The 23,070-nt window shown below is 36.8% G+C and overlaps 1 protein-coding gene across 1 annotated transcript in view; it reads left to right on the forward strand.

Moving 5' to 3' along the window:
- Positions 1–398: 398 nt before the first annotated feature.
- Zip89B (Zinc/iron regulated transporter-related protein 89B) overlaps positions 399–23,070 on the forward strand; it is a 40,847-nt gene continuing 18,175 nt past the window's right edge. Inside the window, exon 1 of the mRNA XM_065223842.1 lies at positions 399–1,871. Coding sequence (XP_065079914.1) covers positions 722–1,871 — 1,150 coding nt within the window. The 5' untranslated portion in view covers positions 399–721. The remainder of the gene's footprint in view (positions 1,872–23,070) is intronic.

Raw genomic sequence — 23,070 nt, forward strand, 5'->3', positions numbered from 1 at the left:
ATCGCACGTAGGTAGATAAAAATGCTTCAATCCATATTCCGATCATGATCTGCCGTAATGTGCGCGCGGCGTTCAAGTGAGAGTTGTAATATAAAACCATTTATGGACAGCTGAGCGGGATCTATTAACATCTGGACCGGCGGGCAAGTGACACTTTGCTTGCTACTGTCTCTCCATCCGTTGGAAACACAAAGGGAATACGAGACGCAAGATAAACAATCCGTTTAGGAGTACTCACCTCACCATCACCGGGACAACTGGACACTTGTCTACCAACACAAGCGACAACAACGAGGTGCCCTCATGTCATGCAGTCATTAAGCCGTCGTCAATCCATCACCAACGATACCGACCTGTCTTGAGCGCACTAGTCGTCTTGGAGAAGTCGGAGAGGATATAACGTCGACGAGAAATATACTCTCTGTAGCCGGTGCGATTTTACTTGAAGACTATAAGACGTTTAAGCTTATAGCCACTCTGGTTAGTTGTTTTTTGCGCTCGGGCTCGTTGAGATTGGTACCTACGATCGCGTTACGTGTTACTCATCGATCCTCGGAAGGGATAGTCCGATATAGTGAACAGTAGTGTTCCGTTGCGTCTGATGACGCTGAATAATAACCACTTTTAGCAGCTATTGAACAAAGAAAACATCTCCCTTAGAAATATTTTAAAGTGTTTGTTGGCGAAAGCATTGTCATAATTTTAGTGAAAAGTGATCAAAATGGAGGCAAATAGCACGGTTGTGAGCCTATTAGGAATCGGCCGAGCCGATGAAGACCATGATCATGACCATGAGGAAGATGAAAATGATCAAATTATAGTCGCCAAGGCAACAGCTATGGTCGTATTGTTCTCGGTGAGCATGATTTGCGGAATGGTACCATTCAAACTGGCCAAATGGTTCAAATGGACTGACAGTGCATCGGACGCCAAAGGCAGTTTTTTGGTATCGATATTACTATCGTTCGGTGGGGGAGCACTGCTGTGCACAACTTTCCAACATCTGCTGCCGGAAATCAACGAAAACATTCACGAACTTACGCTTTTGGGACATTTGCCCGAACTTACGTTCAGTTTAGGAGAATTTTTAATGTGCGCTGGTTTCTTCATCATCTATCTGGTCGAAGAGTTGGTGCACGTTTATCTGCACAGACATGAGCGCAAAATAAATGACGCCAAAATAAACGAGCTGGAGGTTGCCAGTGGCGCTATTATGAGAGGTACACATGCGAGAGAAAGCATTATTATGCGGAAGAAAAACAGCGAAAATCGCAACGGAAGTATTTCTACCGCAGATCTAATCTCCAATGATATGGAGAACCAGAAACGGGGGATTTCTGTGGTTTCGAATGATATGCCTGCTGTCAACTCGCAGCATCCCCATGACCACCATGTTCATCACCATCTCCCGCCAACTAATATAGACGGTAAACTAGTGTCGTCCATTCGTGGCCTGCTGATTGTTTTGGCTCTCTCGGTACACGAGCTGTTCGAGGGCCTCGCAGTTGGCCTGGAAGGATCCACTGCAACAGTCTGGTACATGTTCGGTGCAGTAGCGGCACACAAATATGTCATAGCTTTCTGCGTGGGAGTAGAACTGATTGTTGCTCGTACCAAGTTTTGGCTGGCGGTAGCATACATCTTCACTTACTCAGTTGTCAGTCCACTTGGCATGGCAATTGGAATCCTCCTGAGCAATGGTGCCAACGCTGACAATATGGAAGTGATATCCGTTATTCTACAAGGGCTGGCCTCGGGAACGCTGCTGTATGTTATTTTCTTCGAAGTACTTTCCAAGGAGCGTTCGGGATTGTGGCAGTTTCTGGCTGTGTTTACTGGATTTTTCTTCATGTTTGGCATCAAGTTCCTAAGTGAGTAAAGAATACATGCAATTGTAGCACTTTAAGAGGCATACACGTAGCCGTTAGCGCTTCATGTGTTGCATAATTTATTAGCCTAGTCAGTATGTAGAGATAGTTTCAATAATGCAGTTAAACGATAAAAAAAAAATCAACGGTTTATTGACCTGAGCTTCACGATTTTAGATAGGTAACTGAAATAACGGACATAAGAATTAAACAACCAAAGATGCAATATACGATCTAGTCTTCGAAATAAACGATAAGAATTATTTAAATAAAACTAGGTTTGTTGTGATGTGGGTGATTTGCAACGGTACTGGGAATGAACAATAAAAATTATATTGAAGATTGTTGAGTTCTTTTGGAAGTGTTGTAGTTTCAGATAATTTTGTTGTGGTGTAATGCTTTGAAAATGAAAATGAAACGAGATTGGCAAAGTTTTCACGGAAGACGAAATCAGAGTTAAACCTCACACAAGATTTACAGCCCATTCTTTCATCAACTCCACATTCACTTAATCATAGGTACACTGTTCGCAGAAAGAACAGAAAAAACAGGTTTCTGACGAATAACGTAGTTCAAGCTCATTCTACCCTAGCATTTAAGTCACCGTCATCGTCGTTGTCTTCGTCCGTTGGCCGGTCGGTTGATTGGATCCGAAGATGTGAAATATCCCCAGCATAAAAGCAAAGCGGGCGCGGCACGGTGTTGTTTTTGTTCCGTTCCATTCACATCTAGCATGCTACAACACGCTAAACAACAATCGTGATTCGCACATGTTTGACTTGAGCGCGGGGTGGGAATGGAAATATTGGACGCTGAACCGTGAACACATACAGACTTAAAGTGTTGATCTTACTGGGCACTCACCGTTGAAGGCATTGAGTTGCCCGGTGTCGGCGACACGTGTATGTATGCCATTTCGAGCGGCTTCTGTGGGCTTGGCGTGGATCCAATAGTTTTTGCCTTGAACAGCCTTGGTCGGCGATTTATTTACGAAGAATGAAATAAAAACGCCGCTAACACATGTGAAATGTGGAGGAAACAGAAACGTCACTGAAGCTGAAGTTATGCTCGCTTGCACCTTGTCTGTTCCTTCAAATGCGATTTATGCGACACGAATGTGAGTGGGGCACAGCACGTGATTTCTTTCTTGGCCTTTTTTCAAGTTTATGATATTATGGCTGCCTAATTGTTGATGACTACAAGGCATGTTATGAGTTTTTGGAGCTTCAGATGTCTTTTGAAACTGTTATGGTGCAAGGGTTACATATTGCGCTTGGTGGAACTATTATAAGAAACTTACAATTATTTCAAGATACGCGAATAAAGTAGGGGAAAGTAGTCAACTGTGAAACAGTTTTTGTTCAACAATCTTTCATTTTTTTTTCGATGAAAGCAAGGAACAAGCCTTTGACCTTCATTCGAATGGTATAAGTTTCTAATTGACTTAATAAATCATTTCAGGTGGATTGGTTGTAATTTAATATAGTTACAACCAGAAATGTACATTTTTGTCTCGTTGTTTCCTGCCTAGTGAAACAGTGAGACGAAGAGTCTTAAACCAAGGTTGCAAATACTCATTTCAGCTAAAATAATGTTTTTCGGAATAATAAAACCAAAAGATGGTATGATGGCATGTTTAACTTGTAACTTACAAGAAGATGTTACAAAGTATGCGTTTGAAACATAAAACCTGTACATTTTGCTTTCTATGAGTCACAATCAGCGATTTGCTGATCGCTGAGTGAGTGAGTGTGTGAAAAATCGCTGATTGTGACTCTCATTAAGTGAAATAAACAGGTTTAATATGTCAAAAACATTCTTTGCAACCTCTTCTTGTATTCTATCAATTAAAAATATGATCATGGCATCTAATTATTTCATAATTAAAAAAGACATTGTTTTAGCTGAAATGAGTATTTGAAACCTTGTCTTAAACATAGACATACATGCTTTGATATGGTTTAAATCATAAAATTATTACATAGTTGGATGCCAAGTTTCAAATAATAGACTTAAAGTGGTCATTTTATACGATAGATGAGGTAAACATTGTATATAGAGAGTAGAAAGCGAGGAAGGACAACTTTGAGGAAGGTACGAATCGGGTTAATCATCTCTCTTTACCAAACTTCCCCGTTGGAGAGGGATAGTGAGGAGTAACATAAATATAGTTAAATAAAATTATTGTTTAAATGATATTTGAGAGGTCGTGGTGTTTGTCGAGTATGGAAATGATCATAAATTATGAGTATAAATAAAGTAATAAAAATTACATGCGACGTAATCTGTTTAAAGAATATAGCTTGTAATGAATTTGTATATGAAATTTTACAGTTTTGTTATGTAACTGCTTCAAACATGTAAATTTCCAAGCTTATCATGTAAGTTTACATGCAAGTCATGTAAACATACATGATGATCATGTACATAATGTAAACTTTCATAGTAAATAATGTTTTCTTGTTAATTTACATTAACAAACCCATGAAAAAGATTGAATTCCACAATACATTTTTTTGCTGTGCATACAAACATCATAACAAAGGGGGAAAAGGGGCATGAAAATGGGTCTTAAGCGTGACGTAATTAATTGACGATTCCTATATAAAGAATGCTTTTTACTCACTGTTGCCCACAGGTATGTTTTATGAAAAAATAGTAAAATAGTGGTATTAAACGAATAGTTTTATTGTCATCACATATGATGATGATGGTCCCACCTCTTACCTCTACAAAGGATTGAGCTGGACGATTTATCTTTAAGATAATTAAATATAAACATTTTCACCAGGTTAGCAAAAAAACGAACTGGTTACATTTACAGATATAAATTTCCTCTAGAGTTTACAGTTGCTTCAGTGAGTTGAGGAAGTGAATCTATTACATCGCAAAATCAAACGCATTATTTTATTCTGCAAGCGCTGTAATCTCGATCTTTGTGTTTCATTGGACAGAAATAAAATGGATGGGCAAAAGTCTAGATGAGGAGAAATGATTGATTTGTATAGCTGTGTTTTACTGGCAATAGTTAAATTGTTTTTCAGTCGACATAGAATTCCATACTTATTGGCAATTTTGTTGATGACATTGTCAATTTGAGAGTTGAACTCATCAATAATCAAGCCAAGATATTCAATCTCCCGAACGCGATCAATTTGTTGATTCCGCGAAATTACCATAAATTTAGTTTTACTTGTATTCAATTTTAACTGCTTACACTTCAACCATCTACTTAGGTACTGCAAATCTTCATTCAAGTGTGAGACGGCACCTTCTAAATACTTAGCTGCAATGAATAACACAGTATCATCTGCAAAAAAAAATTAATGTCGCGAAAAAAAAAAACAGGTCGCAAGTCATTAATATACATAATAAATAAAAGGGGCCCTAATACACTTCCCTGGGCACTCCAAGGTTATTCGAACGGGACTGGAAACAGAATCATTAAAAACAGTCCGTTGAGTTCTATCAGATAAATAGCTTTCAAACCATTTATATGCAGTACTCCTAATTCCAAAACGCTTGATTGTACTTAACAATAAGGGCCTAGAAATTGTTTGAAATACTGGCCTTTAACAACAAGTTCTAAGATTTTCTCTAATGTGTGCAACATGTTGATAGGATGAAACTCTTCGGCTTTAATCGTTCCAGCAACTTTTTGAATAGGAACCACCAAGGATTCCTTCCAAATTTGGTGCACATGTCCATTCTGCAATGATTTATTAATAAGGTCCAGAAAGATGTGGCCAATGACATGAAAGCAATCTTGAATAACTCTAGCATTAACATTATCTACTCCAGCTGATTTTCCTAATGAAATGCAAATAACTCTAAGTTCATCTAATGTAATTGAGTGAAATCCTGCAAATCTACAACTGCTATTAACTGGCTGTTTTATTTCGTCAGGTTCATCAACAAATTCAATGGATTGATTAATCAATGAAACACTTTCGAAAAAATAATCATTAAACTTAAATGCAATTACTTTTTCTGACTGTTCTAATGTGCCATTAAAAGTTATGGACCGCGGTTTGCAATTACTAGGTTTTAATAAAGATTTCAAAATTTTCCATAACTCTTTGCTGATATTTTGATGCTGATCAATCTTCCTTTGAACATATTCACAACGAGTTTTCTTTATCGATTGTGAATACTTATTACGCGCGATTGTGTACTTATTCCAATGGTTTTCATTATTTGATGTACAGAACTTTTTGTACCATTTGTCCTTTTTCCGTTTAAGACGCAAAAGAAGTTTTTCAAAGAAACATATCACAATAGATCAAAGTAATGGTCGCAGTGATGAATATACCCAACACGGAAAAAAAAACTAGTTGATTGGTGCACGTTATTAAGAACAGTTGTAGATTCATCTAAATTACCGGCCGCGAATGGAAAATCCACGCTCCTCTCAACAAGATTCGAAACAGTTTGCTTCGAATATTTCCTCCAGCACTTTAATTTTACAAAATTATCGTTATCATTAATATGGTCTAAGACATTAATCACTAGGGTCTCATGATCGGTTATTTTAAAATCAGTATCCGTAACTGAACAAATGGAATCAAAATTAGAATAAACGTGGTCAATTAAAGTTCTACATATGCTTATAAAATCTTATTGCTTTGCGATAGTAATAAGTAAATTTAATTGTTGTTGAAATTGATTGCAACAAAATTTTGTGAGACGCTACCCAATACAATTTTGGCTAAAATATACAATAATAGATTAATATATTTTTCCAAAACTACATCACGTGAGGCAGCTTGACAAGCTTCACTTTCTAGGAATATATTGAGAATTTTGAACACTTTTATGAATGAGATGAATGCTTTCCCCTAAATCACAAAGGAAATGTCTGATGCAACACAGTTCGAAAAGTAGTAAGTTTATATTCTATATTTTGCACATACACTTCCGGTCATAAGTAAGGAATCGCTTAAAAAAGTATTGCAATACTCATATTGAATATTGCATCACCTTGAAAAGTTTAGCATCACCCCACGTATTCTCTTTGGGTGATGCTTAACTTGCAATACTTTTTCAAGCGATTCCATACTTATGACGGGTAGTGTATTATACAAGTTTATATTTAAGACCATGTAAAGTTATGTGATATTTCATGAAATATTTTTAATATTTAATGCAACTATCCAATTTTGTGAGCAATATTTCTTGCAAGCTGTTAGTTTGTGTGAAAAGAAAAACAAGTTTACACGCATGAAATTTTAGAAAAAAAAACTGTAGCTTTAGATCTTTGTTAGCAATCAAACCTTTTTGAACATATTTTACAGTGGACCGAGAATGAAATCTAGCAGAGAAAAAATAATAAACGAATCGAAACCTCAAGTTTACCTTTGAGCGGCAGATGACGCTACCTGTCTCATAACGTTTGTATGAGAAAATAGAAGAGTTGCCAGTCTTCTTGTTTTGTTGTCTTCGGTCAAATCTAAATATCGCAAATATATCTCAATTTACCTCTGAGATATTTTGAGGAATTAAAGTGTATTTGGTGTACATTTAGGATAATTGATGACATTTTGCTTTCACTTGCGCATTGTTTAGAAAATTCATTCAGAAATTCATGTATTTTTTCATATTTCAAACGATAAATATATTTTTTCGAACACTAAAAATAATAGCATTGATCTGGAAAAGATTGCATTCATCAGCTTCGTATATCTCAGTTTTTTGGAGATTTTTTTTTTTAGCTTGTCATCATGAAATGTCATCTTACTACTGTAGGAAGTGTCATGAGAGACATCTCCTTTTTTCCTAGCCTTCCCCAATTTTTTTTCTGATTTTTGTCAGGAGTTTCTTCTAACTATCTCCAGATGTTCTATTGAAAGATTCGTCAGACATCCCCAGGAAGTTTCTACCGACTTCTCTTGAATGTTTTTCTGACTTATCCTGAATGTGTCTTCCGACTACTCCCGAATTTATTTTTTGTAATTCGTACGGTTTTTCTGACTTCCTGACTTCCATCTGACTGGAAGTTTTTCCAGATTTTCACTGGAAGATTCCTCCTACAAGATTAATCTTGCTTTCAGTAGAAGTGTTTCTAGATTCCATCTGAATTTTTTAGACTTCATTACGATTCTTAAGAATTCTCCTGAAAACTTACTTCAGAAGTTCTGCTGACTTGTTTCGAATGGGTCTGTTAACTGCCTTTATATGACTGATTGTGGTTGTAAAGCGGTTTACTCGACATAATTCTATGAATTTTGGTTACTTGTGACTTTTTATGTTTATCTTTCATCATATTTTGTCAACTTTCTGCGGAAGTTTCTACCTACTTCGCTGGAAGTTATTTCTAACCTATCTTTAACGTTTTTATAAGCTTGTACTGAACACACAGAGTAAATTTATTTATTAATCAGTTTCCGGGTTGGTGTGATCTATTTAAAGTGGAAATGTATCTTAAGCATACATTGTTTAGCTGTTTCCCGGGAAACCTAACTAACTTTCTTAGAATTAGGAAATGTATTCCAATATTTTTTAATGACGTCATTTAAAAAAAACCTATCCCAGACAGTAATCTTGACTACACCACTGTTTTCAATCCATAAACATGCACATTTAACAGTCCTTTCACTTGATATCCATTTTACAACTCCGAGGTTTGAATAATCCACAGCCACTAACAATTTGTGGCATGAGGTTCACTTCACATCGACAAAAGTAGGCATTTCTCTCCTGAGCGGAAATACCGAAGTGATTGCTGCGTCGTAACAGTATAAGAAACGGGTTTATTCTTTACCTGAATAGCACTGATCAACAATAAGAACTTCCAATACTATTTATTTTCCGCTGAGTAACTGAACCGAACATAAACAACACAATTGATCTTGAACCTAATTCGTCATTACCTTGAACGAGTTCACTCGATTTTTTCAAAACAAAATATAAGCGATTCGAATTATTAAAGACTCTGTGATGTTTATTTGCTCAGGTATTATATCCAACATAATTAAATTAATATCACAGGAGATTATAAAGCATCCATTCAAAGAATCACCGAAAGGAAATCACCAAAGCTGTTAACTCAACAAAATGAATAATCACCCAGCGACGAGCAATGTAAATTTTTCACTTTGCTGGCTGTCAAGTGCGGTAGCATTCAACAACGTTTAACACACTCTTTATTACATGTCATTAAGCGCTAAACCATTTCTATCGTGACCGTAGGACGAACAAACTGTCTCCACTGCAGAATACGACGATGAAATTGAATTATTATGCATGTTTACTTCTTTCCTCTGACTCCATGTATATCACAGTGCAAACAAGTTCGCTAAGACGATGAAACGCATGAGCTCTTGGAAGTGAATTTCTTGCCTTTTGAGCTGCAAGATAATAAATAACCAGCAACACCAGACGAGTGCCGCTCGTGATCCTACAACAATATTTACCACTTTGGTTTCCAATCCGATGGCAACGTCACAATCGAATATGATATATGAAGCATATTTGAACGAGAAATTTGCAAATTTAGCACTCTTGCTGGTAAAAAAAGAAGGTATAAATACTTACCTACATACTTGCCGGTAAACAAAATGGAAACCCTGTGACTTCGTTATTGTTGATGGTATAATTTTACTACAGCTAGTTCCTTTCGACATTGTAACTGGCTACGAAAATATACCTACTTGTGGTTTCTAATTGGACGATGGTAACGTTGTGACGATGTGAGTCATTAATGAATGAGTCTATCCGCTGGGGTAAATTTTAAATGAAACGTAACGTGTAGAACCTGTTGCGCTGATGTTTCTATTCAATTCTCCTTGAAATTTAATTGAAAAGTGCTCAAGTCACACCTTGCTTGTATGCATAACCTGCAGAAGCTCAGTGGCTCGAATGGATCGAATATTGAGCTGAAAACCGTTTTGCTTTGCTCTCACTTCAGAACAAACTTACATGTGCCGGTGTCGGTGAATGAAAGCTCTGTTCGTTCCTCTACTGAACTAGGTTACCTTGAAAAATTGTTCACCGAAGCAGAAAGACATACATCAGTCCTTAATAATAAAAATTCAAAACCAAGCTACACAACGGGTGAATGCCAGTTTACATTCATTTAAAGAATATTGAGTATGACTTCCCGAGCAAAGTCTAGCTTCAAAATGACAGCGTTGAAGGTAGCCAGAAAAGGGTCAGGTGGGTCAACTACCCCATCATTCAAAAAAATCCGTTGCATGAACTACGATAGCATGCTTAAATTCATAATACCATCATATGGAATATGATGGTAAACGCTACGGGTCCAGCTCAGATGAAGTAAAAATTATCTTGGCATATGGGGTGTTTACATCTGTGCGGATTTGTTAGCGCAAGTGTACTAGCCAACTAGCACGAATTTCAGTTGCTCCTGTAATCTCATGAGACACTGATGTCCTGTTTACATTATGCTGGCTACTTTTTTGCACAGTGCTAGTACATTAGCGCTAGCAAATCCGCACAGATGTCAACACCCCAATAGTAATCGACGCAGATAGGTGCTACAACTGCTAGGAACATGCCAATAATAGCAGACCACACCCGGGAGGTAGCGGCCACCACGAGGAACTTTCCTAATCATAACCCGTCGGACATGGGATGCTTGTTTGAGCTCTAGCGAGCGAACGGTAGGTCGTAAATCGGTATAGCTTGAACTAAAGTTGATCGATAAGACTTATACTACATCATGAGCACATACAAAATATAGGCCAGGATTTTGAAAAAAAAAATAGGTTGTCACTTTGCATGCTAACTTTTCGAGTTCCAAATCCAGTCAAATGCCTTGTACTTTGGTTAAGATGGTCCTATCTTCAATGTTGGTGCACTAATTAATTCAAGAGAGTCTTCTGCCTAAATTCCATATTTATGGTATTTTTCATGGTTCTCGACATAGCGCTGGTCAAAGGCGTAGAAAATCGGTCATAAGTTATAAAACCTAGGACGAACTATGATAGCCAGCGTGCTTAAACTCGTATCATAGACGACCAGACATGTGTCAAATCGAATGCCATAATTGGATTTAAAGTCCTTCCTTTCCTAAAAGTACTATAAGTATAAATTGAAGCCAAGTCCAAGAAGTAAAAGAGCGTCAATTTGTGCTTCGATGAGGCTGATGATTTTTATCCGGGGCTCGCTTGAGTCTCAGGGTGCTCACATATTCTCGTGATCGAGTCTGTCGAAAGTTTTTTCTTAGTCAATGAATACCGAATACTCGGTATTCGTTGACCTACTCCAGGATGATACGGACCGTGATATTATGGTTCACAGAAGATCTTCCTTCACGGAATCTTGCCTGCTGTCGTCGGACAGTCACGTTGATCTTCTCCTGTATCTGACTCAGGATAATTTTGCACAGCAGTTTGAGAACGATACACAATAACATGATGCCTAGCCAATTGACTTACTCTTATCTCTAAGTCAGTATTGTTATCCAGCCCACACCATCCTGCAAGACTCTTTGTACTAAAATTTAATACGATTAATCATCCTGCCATACCATACTGCAGGTTTATTTCGCAATTAAAATTGCTAAACGCAGCCCATTTTAGATCCTTCCGGGTACAGAACTTTGCAGGATTGTTTCTATGGCCGTTCCTGTGATCCAGAAATATTTTTCCGGGGAACCAGACATGAAAACGAACCAACTGGATGGAAAATAGAATTTGAATAGCTATGAATTCAGTCCGAGATGATTTTAAGATTGCAGATTTCCACATTTTCAGGTAAAACTGACTCCTCCCGGTACAGAACCTTGCAGGATGGTTTCTATGGCCATTCATGAGATCTAGAAATATTTTCCATTTTCCGTATCCATCGAGAATAATTAGGCACCACGATCACGATCGAGCATGACTGCAATATTTTTTTAAGCGAGTATTTTCAGTATTTCAGTTGACTTCCCATAGTTTTGGCCGCTTTTGTTTACTGAGTACAAGATTTGGGATTCAGTTCCAGGCCCTTTCATATTATAAAGATTTAGAGTGACATTACACAGTGATCTAGAATGGGAATATAGCAGGAAAGCAGTCATAGTACTTTTGTTTTAATATTTAGTTGTTTGATGTCTTGAGTGAAGTTTTTCGTAGTTGTAAACATAAGGGCGACAAAAATTAATTGATATTCAAAAACAAACTTTCTTATTTTTAGAATAAAGACGCATGGTCTTAAGCAAAGTCGTAGGAGACTTTATTTCAAGCAACTTTTTAGAGAAAACATTTTATCTTAACGTTCTCATTTTAGAGTACACCGTTTGAAAAATTCATGTAAATTTGTGCGAGATAAAGCGCACATAAAATTAACGCTAGATTTGGCATAAATTTACGCAATATTTCGTGTAAATTTAAGCGCAATATCGCATAAATTAGAAATATTGTATGCAAGCTTGTAAACGATTTCACTGTTTATGCCAAGCATAGTTTTTTTTTTTTTTTTTTTTTTTTTTTTTTTATTCAACAAATGCTATCAAATACAAATACAATCATTTATGTACAATATTCTTGTTCGTTTTCATTTTTCCGTTGTTCTTTTCTCTGTTATTCAGCCTCTCTTATCCTAACTTAATCCTACCGTTAGCTTTGGGAAACCGATTACCCGCGGCGTACTCGGGGTTAGTCACAGACTCACTCACGTTCACGCATATCCACGCACGCCTTATCATCCATACAAATAAACACGATCACACTTTAAGGCAGGGAAGGGAAACTTAACCTACAATACATTTATCCATCTATTAAAGCTTAATCTGTACCACTGTCTATTGTTCCATCTTTTTTCACGGATTATGTTAATGAAGTTTTCAAGGTTCTTTTGTTTATCTTTTAAGTTGAAGCTTATTGCTAATGTTGTCAACCACAAGGCAACTTTACTTTGATATTGTTCTTTCTGTATATTTCTAAAAAGTATTTCTTCAGGATCATTTACTGCTAATTTCAGTTTTTCCCTTATGCTGCTAGTTATCCAATCCCAAATGATTTTACTGTCTTTACATAATTTGATTCTATGTTCCAGGGTATCAGTTCTTCCACAAACTTCACATTTACTATCAATAGCTCCTGAAATATTTTTTTCATACAGTTTGGATTTGGTTGCAACAATTTCATTGAGCATTAAGAATAAGTAATGCTTTTCTTCTGAACCTATGAAATTTGAACTAAGATTTTGCCAACAAAAATCCCACGACTTGTCTGGGTGTTTGTTCTCGATTTTTGGTGATATGTTTTGTTTACTCAAAAGATAATTATATATCATTCTGCTTGAAGGATCAGTGAGAATCTTTTCAACATCTGAAGCTTCAAAAATCCATTCTTTTGCATTTCGAGTAATTGAACGACTATGCGCTTGCGTAATGATGAAATCGTCCTTTCTACCATTCTGATCACGATGAAGAATGCTTTTGATGAATAAGGATTTCATCTTATTTTCTGCATCAATAAGTGCAAGGCCTCCTTTTGATACATCCAGATATAATTGATTGAAACAAACTCTGAAAATTCCTACACCTTTAAAAATGAAGTTTCTACATATCGTCTTAATCTTTGCTATATGAGAGTTGTTTGGCGGGTATACTTGAGACAAATACCAAAGCTTAGAAAGAATGACATAGTTCAGTATCCAAGTTTTCTGAAATATGTTTATGTGACGATTTTGATGCATTGCAATTAAAAAATTGATAGACTGTATAATCTTTGCGTAGTTGGCATTAACGGTATCATTGTAATTCTTAAAAATTTCTAAGCCTAGAATGTAAAGCGAGTCAGTTTCTTGTAAAGGATGAGGACCTGTGCGGCAGTTGTTCAGTCTCATGAAAAAAGATTTCCTGACATTCAGTTTAATTTTAGCGTATCGGCTAAAATTATTGATTATTTCTAAAGTTTTATCGAACTCTTCATCGTCACGGATGAAGATAACAATATCGTCTGCATAGGCGATAACTTTATAAAAGTTATTGTCTATGAAACAGCCTTTAATATTGTTACTGATTTTTCTGATTAGAGGTTCTATATACAAAATAAAAAGTGCCATGCTGAGAGGGCAACCTTGACGAACTGACGATTTTATAGGAATATCATTTGTCAAAAGACCGTTGAATAAAACTTTGGATGTAGCTTTGCAGTATAAGTTCCGTATGCAATTAACGAATTGAACAGGAAAGCCATACTTTTCCATAGTAAGCCAGAGAAAATTATGGTTAACACGATCGAAAGCCTTTTCGAGATCAAGGCTTACGATTGTACCTTTGAAACGCTTAGAGTTTTCTGATTTAATTGTTATGTTTCTCAGAACTTTCAAGTTTGCAGCACATGAATTTTCAGATAAACAAGCTGATTGGCCTGGGCCAATTACAGACTCAATTAAGGGCTGCATGCGATTATACAAAATTTTTGTGAAAAGCTTGTAGTCGCAATTGAGCATGCTTATTGGTCGTTTGTCGGTTATTTTATAAGATTTATCTTTTTTTGGTATTAGGGTTATTATGCCTTCAGCAAAAGAAGGTTCTGGAGAAGAACCTGTTAAATATCCGTTGAACAATTTCAACAAATCATCCTTAAGTTCATCGAAAAAAGTAGAATAGAATTCATATGTTAAACCGTCAGGCCCAGGGCTTTTCTTCTTCGTTGATTGCTTCAGAGCTAATTCTAATTCAGACATTCTAATTGGGACTGTCAGATTATTACTGTCTTCTGGTGAAAGTCTTTTATCGATAGAGTCGAGAATATTTCCCGCACCAGGATGGAAACTGTTATCAGCATCATACAACGTTTTAAAATGACTTTCAAGAGCTGATTTCAAAGCTTTTGGCTCCGAAGTTAAAATGCCATCAATGTCTAATTTCATAGGACAATTATTTTTATTTTTTATATGTTTTGAAATTTGAAAAAGGCTTAGTTTTTCATCTTCCAAAACATTACAAGCATTGATTTTCTGTTTAAGATTTTTCATTCGAGATTGTTCGATATTCATTAATTTTGACTTAACAAAACTCAACTCCTGAGAAACGTCGCAGCCTTCATTTTGTTTGATTGTTATTTCTTTCAGACAACCATGCAAAAAACTTTTGGAATCAGATATGTGCTTATTAAGGTCAAATGATTTTGTTTTATAAAACGATTTTGCTTTAACTTTGAGATGGTTGGTCCACCATCTATAGAAATTCTCGTTGTACACGTTTCTGCGTCGGGTCTCCCGTATAACCCTGATGAATTCATGTTTAACATCTTCATCAAGCAAGATAGATGGGTTTATTTTCCAGTACCCCCTTCCACAAGTGGCGATATTCGAGTTGGAATCAGTTTCATATTTAATGATCAAAGAGTGATGATCAGAAAAGGAAGTTGCTAGAGTTTCAAAGCTCTTGACTGCGTTTAGAAAAGTATTAGGTCCATACATTCTATCCAATCTGGACATAGACTCGCCTCTAAAAAAGGTGAAATGTGTTTTAGAATTCATCAAATTACCGATATCACGAAGGTCAAGGCTGTCAATTAAATGTTTGAGCCCCTGACTGATATTTTTGACTGTTCCGTTTGAATCTTTCTTTAATAATATACAATTAAAATCCCCTAAAATAACATTGGGACCATCTTGAGATAGATGAACAAGAACATCTTGAGTAAAGAGCATGTCACGTTGTTTGCGAAAACCAGAGCCAGACTGGGCGTAGATGTTAATAAAATTTATTTCACCGATCCGGATGGAGCTAATTCTTCCATTTGGATTCAGTAACACGTCCGAAAAATCAATGTTTCTGCGTACCAATATAGCTGTCCCTTTGTTATCATCACTTATGTTAACAAAAGCCGTATGAGTGGATAAAAAACTAAAATTTTCAAATGCAACTTCTTGCAGGAACACAATGTCTATGTCATTGCTCCAAACAAAATCCCGCAACAAATTTTTCTTTAACATAGAGCAGATTGCGTTTATGTTAATAGAAGCAATTTTTCTTGAAAACGTGGTTGTCTTAGGATTCAAATTTGTACTCATCGGTGAAAACTGTTTGATCGCAATACCTTAGTTTTTGTCCCTTTTTGATTTTCTCGTTTTCGTTGACCACTTACCATCTTTCGGATTTACCTCAGTCGACTTGATCTCATCGGCATCCGAGCCTTCCGATGATATATTCATCGGGCGTTTGATGACTGCTCTGCTCTGTTCACTGGTTTCATCGTCCATGTAGTTGTTCTGTGTCTCGTTGACCGTAATGTTCGCGTTCGGTTGTGGTTCCTTGTTGTCCAGGGGAGCCACGTGATCGACGGCGGGGGGTTTCGTTGTATCCTGTGCTGGTAGTGGTAACGTTTGATCACCGCTACCAACGATTTGGTTGTTAACAGCTGCATTGGTATTTCGGTGTTTCGATGTCAGTACTGTCATGTTTGACGGGCCTGGTTTTGCTGTGTCGATTACTGGTTTGTTGGGTCTTCCTAATGGGGTTGTATCATTCGGCTTCGGTGATTTGTCTTTTTTACCAGCATCTCCCGATGTGGCAGCGGCAAGTTTCGGGCAATTAGACTTTTCGTGACCCTCACTCTTACAATAGAAGCATTTATTCTTTAAACCTTCATAAAAGATGCGCGCTCGAAAATGTCCGACGTAAAGATGTGCTGGTATCTCTTTCGATATCTCCATGTGTACTCCTCGCACACCAGTAAAGATATTCACATTGAGTTCATTTGGGAAACGTTCCTTTACATGCTGTCGTATGGTGCCATATTGTCCAAGAACGTACTGGATTTCACGGTCCTCTATTTCAGGTGGTAGGTTGAAGATACGTACGTACCGGAAGATACGGCAAGCTTGATCTACTTGCACTTTGGTCTGTGATCCGTCATCGTATTTGAAGGTGTACTGTTCGTCGGAGTCCGCGATGAATGCGGAGAAAGTTGGTTCGTCCATAAGCTTCACATAAAATTGCCCGCCATTTTCCTCCTTGTAAATGGAATGGATGTCCGCTGCCGTTAGTTTAAGATTTCCGATTGAGAACTTCAGCACTTCCAAATGCGACGGTACTTTGCTGTTAGGACCGAAAACTAGTTTCACTGTATTTTTCCTTACACTGTTAGCCATTTTGCTTGTTAACTCTTTCCCGAAAGAAAGATTCCGCTATTACAAAATTAAATAGAAAAAAGAAAAAACAATAGCCACTGAGGGCTATTGTTTGCAATATTCTTCGGGAGCAAAACGAGATGTACGTCTGTATCGAGCGAGCACTTGTCCGAGAATGAGTTCAAAAATAAACGAAGGGATAAAACAGCAAAAAAGGTTATCTTCCATTTAATTCCACTTAATTAATTTTGGTATCCATGACAGATACGTATTTCGACTACAATGTGCAGTCTTCATCAGTGTCATTCCCACTAAAGAACTTATCAAAATCTAACCCCCTTAAGTACTCATCCCCTAGGTAAAAAAGTCAAGATCATAGGTATAAAAATGAAACTACAATGTGTTGAATCGGAACCTACCTAACTAATAAAAACCAAAGATTTAAGTAAGCTAAAGGAGAAAAATCTATACAACTCTCTAATAAGGAAAATCCCCAAAGGCTTGGTAGCCATCATAATGAAGTAATGAAATTGGGTTGTTAGCGGAATGCTAAATAAAACAGCAAAAAAGGTTATCTTCCATTTAATTCCACTTAATTAATTTTGGTATCCATGACAGATACGTATTTCGACTACAATGTGCAGTCTTCATCAGGCTTGGTAGCCATCATAATGAAGTAATGAAATTGGGTTGTTAGCGGAATGCTAAATAAAACAGCTGATGAAGACTGCACATTGTAGTCGAAATACGTATCTGTCATGGATACCAAAATTAATTAAGTGGAATTAAATGGAAGATAACCTTTTTTGCTGTTTTATTTAGCATTCCGCTAACAACCCAATTTCATTACTTCAAAACGAAGGAAGATTTTACGCGATAGTTAAAATTCAAAAAAAAATTCTGTGTAGTGTTTCTGAATTGAATTAGGGTGTATCTGAAAAGTTTAGATTTTTAGCTCTAAATCTTTTGTTTAGTTTTTTAGTGAAAGTCATTTTCGAGTTACTTTTAGTACTTAATTAAATGTACATTTTTCCAAAAAAAAAAGTAAATAGAAACATCTTAAAGGGCATGCGATATTAACGATTTTATTTATTAAATACGCCCATTTCAAATGTTGCTTACTCATCATGAGGCAACTACACAAAACATTTTAAGTCAGCATCCGAAATGAAATCGGTTGATATACTATGTCCTCTGTAAACCAGCTTTTACCTATAAGTTTTTTATTTAAAATTCCACATGAAAGTCATCTTTGAGAGACGTTTGAAGCTTCTTAAGAAATAAGGTTAGTGTCCCTTACGTTGGGCTCATACATACATTTTAAAGGGAAGCATTTTTGACAATTTTTCACAAAATCCAACTGGATAAAAGTATCAATAAAAGAGAATATAAAAAATAGCATCCCAAAATCTTATTTTGTTGTCCAGATGCTGGCATTGTTCTAAGAAAAATGGAAGAATAGGAGATTTTTGTCGATGGGCCCAATCTTTAGATTCAAAGGCCAATATTAGAGTACACAGCAAAATAATAATTTGATATCACATCAAAGTGGATGCACTACAATCATGTCGAAAATTTCATGTAATTTTTATGACCACATAAATAAACAAATGCAGTAAAAGCAGCGTAATATCAGTTCATGCATTGTATTAATGATAATTTTGTCCTTTTTAGCAAGTAATATTACACCATATTTTTGACATGATTGTAGTGCATCCACTTTGACGTGATATCAAAATTATTTTTTTGCTGTGTAATGTTCCCTATGTTTTGTAAAACAAATTGTCCTAATCTCTTTTTATATAACAGTTATACCCCAACATATTAATATAGTCAAATAGATTTTACAAGCGTACCTCTATTTTTGTTTTTGCCATTTCAAATGTTGACTTGATTTTTGTGCTGAGTAATCAACATTTGAAAAGGGTGTATTTTATAAAGAAAATCGTTAATATCGCGTGATCATTATCCGATGTCGATTTACTTTATTTGGCAAAAATATGAATTTTAACAACTTCTAAAAGTTACATGAAAATGAAATTCAAGAGCAATAGGATACAAAACATTTAGAGTAAAAAAAAAACTAAAAATTTCAGGCACGGGTAAAATTACTCTAACTGAGAACTATAAGAGATAGATAAAATGTTTCTTCAGCGAACTTGCTTGAAATTACTTCAGCTGCAACTTTGCTCAAGATCATATGCATTAAGTGTCATAGATAATAAAGTTAGTTTTCGAATATCAAATAATTTGAGGATCACTGTACTATTTACAAAATATGGAACTTTTTATTCAAAAAGCATCACCCAAGACATGAAACGTCTGAATATTAAAACAAAAGTTTTTGAACTATTTTCCTGCCAAATTCTCATCACTGTGCATTGCTTGCTCGTCGTATGTTGTGTCACTTGTCGTCATCGCCATTGTCGTCATCGTCGTCAGCGGCACCAGTTTTGAATGGTTACAACAACAACAACACGATTTTTTTCCTCTGTTCGGGACCTAACACTACTGCGACCAGTAATTTGATCTATTGTAGTATATCCCGTGTCCTTAGTTTAGTGCATGTCGTATTACTTCATCACTATTGAGAAATGATGAAGTATTCGATTTTTTTTACAGTTGCCACTCTTGCATTTATCTCAAGGATCCAACTCTAATTGTAAGGTCCCGCTATTTAAATATATCCTTCGGAGTGTTGAAACACCCTCCAAAGGCGCGCCCCTTTGTCAGTCAAAATTGGATTCCTTAGCAACAAAATTAAGGAATGACACCGATAATGACCATGCATCAGAACCCTAGTCTTAACCACTTCAAACTAGGGAACAACGAATAGAAGATTAGGAATCACATAGATGAAGACAACTAACTCATTTTTTTCCTTGTTTCAAGATCATCCTCGGTAGACAAAGCCGAGTCTTGTCACTATCAACAACGCATAAAAAGAAACAAGGACTAAGATGTGTTCCTTGGATTACTGAAAAATCCTGTTCCCCTAGTTTGAAGTAGTCAGGACTAGGAATCGGTGGTAGATCTTACATCCCGTAACGTACCACGAAAAGGTGATCTACCCACGTTACGGGGACAACAACACGATCATAAGTGGTGTGATGAGGGACTCGGTGGCCTAAGAGTGACCGTTTTTGCTTATAGAGCAGAACATAATGGGTTTAATCTCCCCTCTACATTCAAGAGCCGCTTTATCTTTGAACATGAACACAATACTTTAAGTCAGCGTAACGTTTACATAAACGAACCGTGCTGGAAACCCAACCCCTTAGCCAAAATACCAGTGATTTCTCGTAGAAGTCTAAAGGATTTCTCCGCTTTCAACAAAATCAGTATCAATCCTACCCATTCCTTATTGGACCTGCATTCTGAAGTGACCGGCGCTGGTATTGCCTCTTGTAAAGTTTGAGTTCACCAGATTTTACACATTTAGGATGCTTGCTAATCCAAAACATCATCTTGGTTCTCTGTGTAATTAGAGGCAATCTGTGTAATTACAGGGGTCAAGGGCGTATCCAGGTTTCGAGCTAGGGAGGGGCGAAAAAAAAATCTATGGAAAATTTAGTCAAATGCCATTTTACCGAACGCCATTTCATCGAAAGCCTTTGTATTGCTGGGTATAGGAGGGGCAGTTGCCACCTCCTGCCCCCTGTCCTACGCCTATGACAGGGGTCATAACGGAGTTGCAAACGTGGGAGGTCAATCGTGCTTATGCTCATGCTCATGCTCATACCAATTTGAACTTTCTTGGAAACATTCTATGAGTATGTATCTTCAAAATCATCCTAAGAACATCTTAGACCATCATTAGGACAACATCTTAAGATCTGACATCTTAAGAATTATACATCACAAGTTATCACTATATTATATTTGTACATTCTATAGTCCCCTGCAATTTATCAAGAAGATCTCCAAGTTATGAAAGGTTTTAATAATTCTCGAAAATTAATTTAAATGGAAAGTATATTTACCCTGAAGTTGCTTTAAATACCTCTTCTTGAAAATCCCGAAAAATTCGTACAATCAATAATTATAAAAGCTATTGAGATTCAACCGTTTTCTCCACTCCTACCAGATGAAATAGTCTGTCACCATCAAAATAGGCTCTCACTTATTGGACATGTTGCTTTGCTCCTTTAAAGATTAAAAACAATCTCAAAGTTTTTGTTAACTGTAAATTTTATTTTATTTTGAAATCAATAAGGGGTCGTCTATAAATTATGTCAAAAATTAAGGGGGGGGGGGGTTTGAAAACTGTGACGAGCCATAGAAAAAAAATAAGGTCCATACAAAAAATGTTACATAGGGGGGGGGGGGGTTGAAAATGGGCCAAATTTGCGTGATATAATTAATGGACCATCCCTAAACAGATTTGCCATATAGTTTTGGGACTGCCCAAAATATCTACGACAAAAGTTAGGTTCGAAATAATCTTTGTCCTTCTCCTTCTGAAAGGTCTGAATTTCAACTATCAATTCACATTCACCACCATGCGTTTGATAAGAGACTCGAGTGTGTAGACATCGTTAAAGTTTACTCAAGTGGCGGTCGCTATTCACTCCAAAGTTATCTGGATGTATGCCGGAGCAATGAAAACTATCAAGAGAATTATGGCTGTAGCTAAATATGAAACACAATGTAGAATTTGTTCTATCATAGTTTACATTGTGAGTTTTTCATCGTTTGGATCCGTTCAAAATTGGATTTACTGTTTAAAGCTAACTAAAATCTGGTCCACTTAGAATCCGTACATGAAAAACCAGGTATTTCCCGGGATTGATTTGACGCAAGAAAAATGTAATTTAGTCAAAATGAAGGTATTTTATTGTACTTTCATAACAAAAAATTACAAAATTACTCCGACGGCGTTATGATGAACTCGCGGACTTTCTTTGGAATTTCCGGCATCATCTGCCACACACTGGACTGGTGAACCTCAGTGGCCATTTTTTTCAACATCGAGCCATCTGTGCAGCGTCTTGAGTCGTCTTTCCAGTTTTCAGTAACTTCCACTTGATAATTACCCAATACTTTTCGATTGGGCGGAATTGCGGGCAGTTGGGTGGATTGATATCCTTGTCGACGAAATCCACCTTATTGTCACGGTACCACTGTAGCACCTTCCAGCTATAGTGACAGCTTGCCAAATATGACCAGAACATCCCTGGACCTTTATCAGCCTAAATGAAAGGTATTATACATTTATCCAGGGACTCTTGATTATACAGCTTCGAGTCCAGCGTTTTGTTAGTGATAAAAGCTTGGTTTTCAGTCCGCAGCTGCCAATTCCTTGTGATATCATAAGTTTCCGGGTGAATTTATCGGTGAAAACAAACTTGAATTTGCTGGGGACATTACCCCGTGCAGTGGCCAGATAAAACTTGATAACATCTCCCACTGTATGAACTTTTTCACGTCTTCAATCTAGTACAATTTACTGCAGATACTACACGTATCGAGAGGAAACTTTCAAAACGAAACGCGTGTACTTTCAAAACATTTCAAATTATTCCAAATCCAACCACTAGAGGCTTGTTGCCAGATCTGAGTTATCCACATCCCTCAGGGCCCGAGGAAAACAACCCGCGATACCCGTTAGAGATGTCTTGGCGAGCCGAGACCTTGACTATTTGAATTTAATTTATGTGTTTTTAAAACGGATAGATTTGAGGATTTAGAAGTTAGTGTCATCTTGTTTTCTCCCAAGTTGTTAGCTACCCATCGGTGTACCCCCATGTTTGTCTTTTTCATCAGAGTGTCGCCTAGTTCGAGATCAAGAGCACATTGCTCTCCAAACCTTGTGTTCACAATCCCTACCCTGCCATCCATTTGTTACAATTTGTTACCCCTAACCTCGAGATAGCCGCGAGTAATCGGCCCCCGCTTTACTAACGTTAGTTTTAAGTAATTTTGTTATCTAAACAATGAATATCGGCTCCGCAAAGCTACAGCAAATGAGCCTGGAAAAATAAACGAATTATTAAAAAAAAAAAACCACTAGAGGCACTGCTGTAGAATAAGTAAAGTGTCCGGATTCTAAGTGGACCATACTTTAATGTGTAAATATGTCTGTTTACAAAACGGTATTAATCGATGAGTTCACGGTCCGTTCAACTAAATAGCATATTCGCTAAATAGCAAAATCTCTACTCTA

This window comes from Ochlerotatus camptorhynchus, unplaced genomic scaffold, assembly GCF_037179485.1.
Source record: "Ochlerotatus camptorhynchus isolate MF236.1 unplaced genomic scaffold, CSIRO-AGI_Acam_v1.1 ptg000019l, whole genome shotgun sequence".
NCBI lineage: Eukaryota > Metazoa > Arthropoda > Insecta > Diptera > Culicidae > Ochlerotatus > Ochlerotatus camptorhynchus.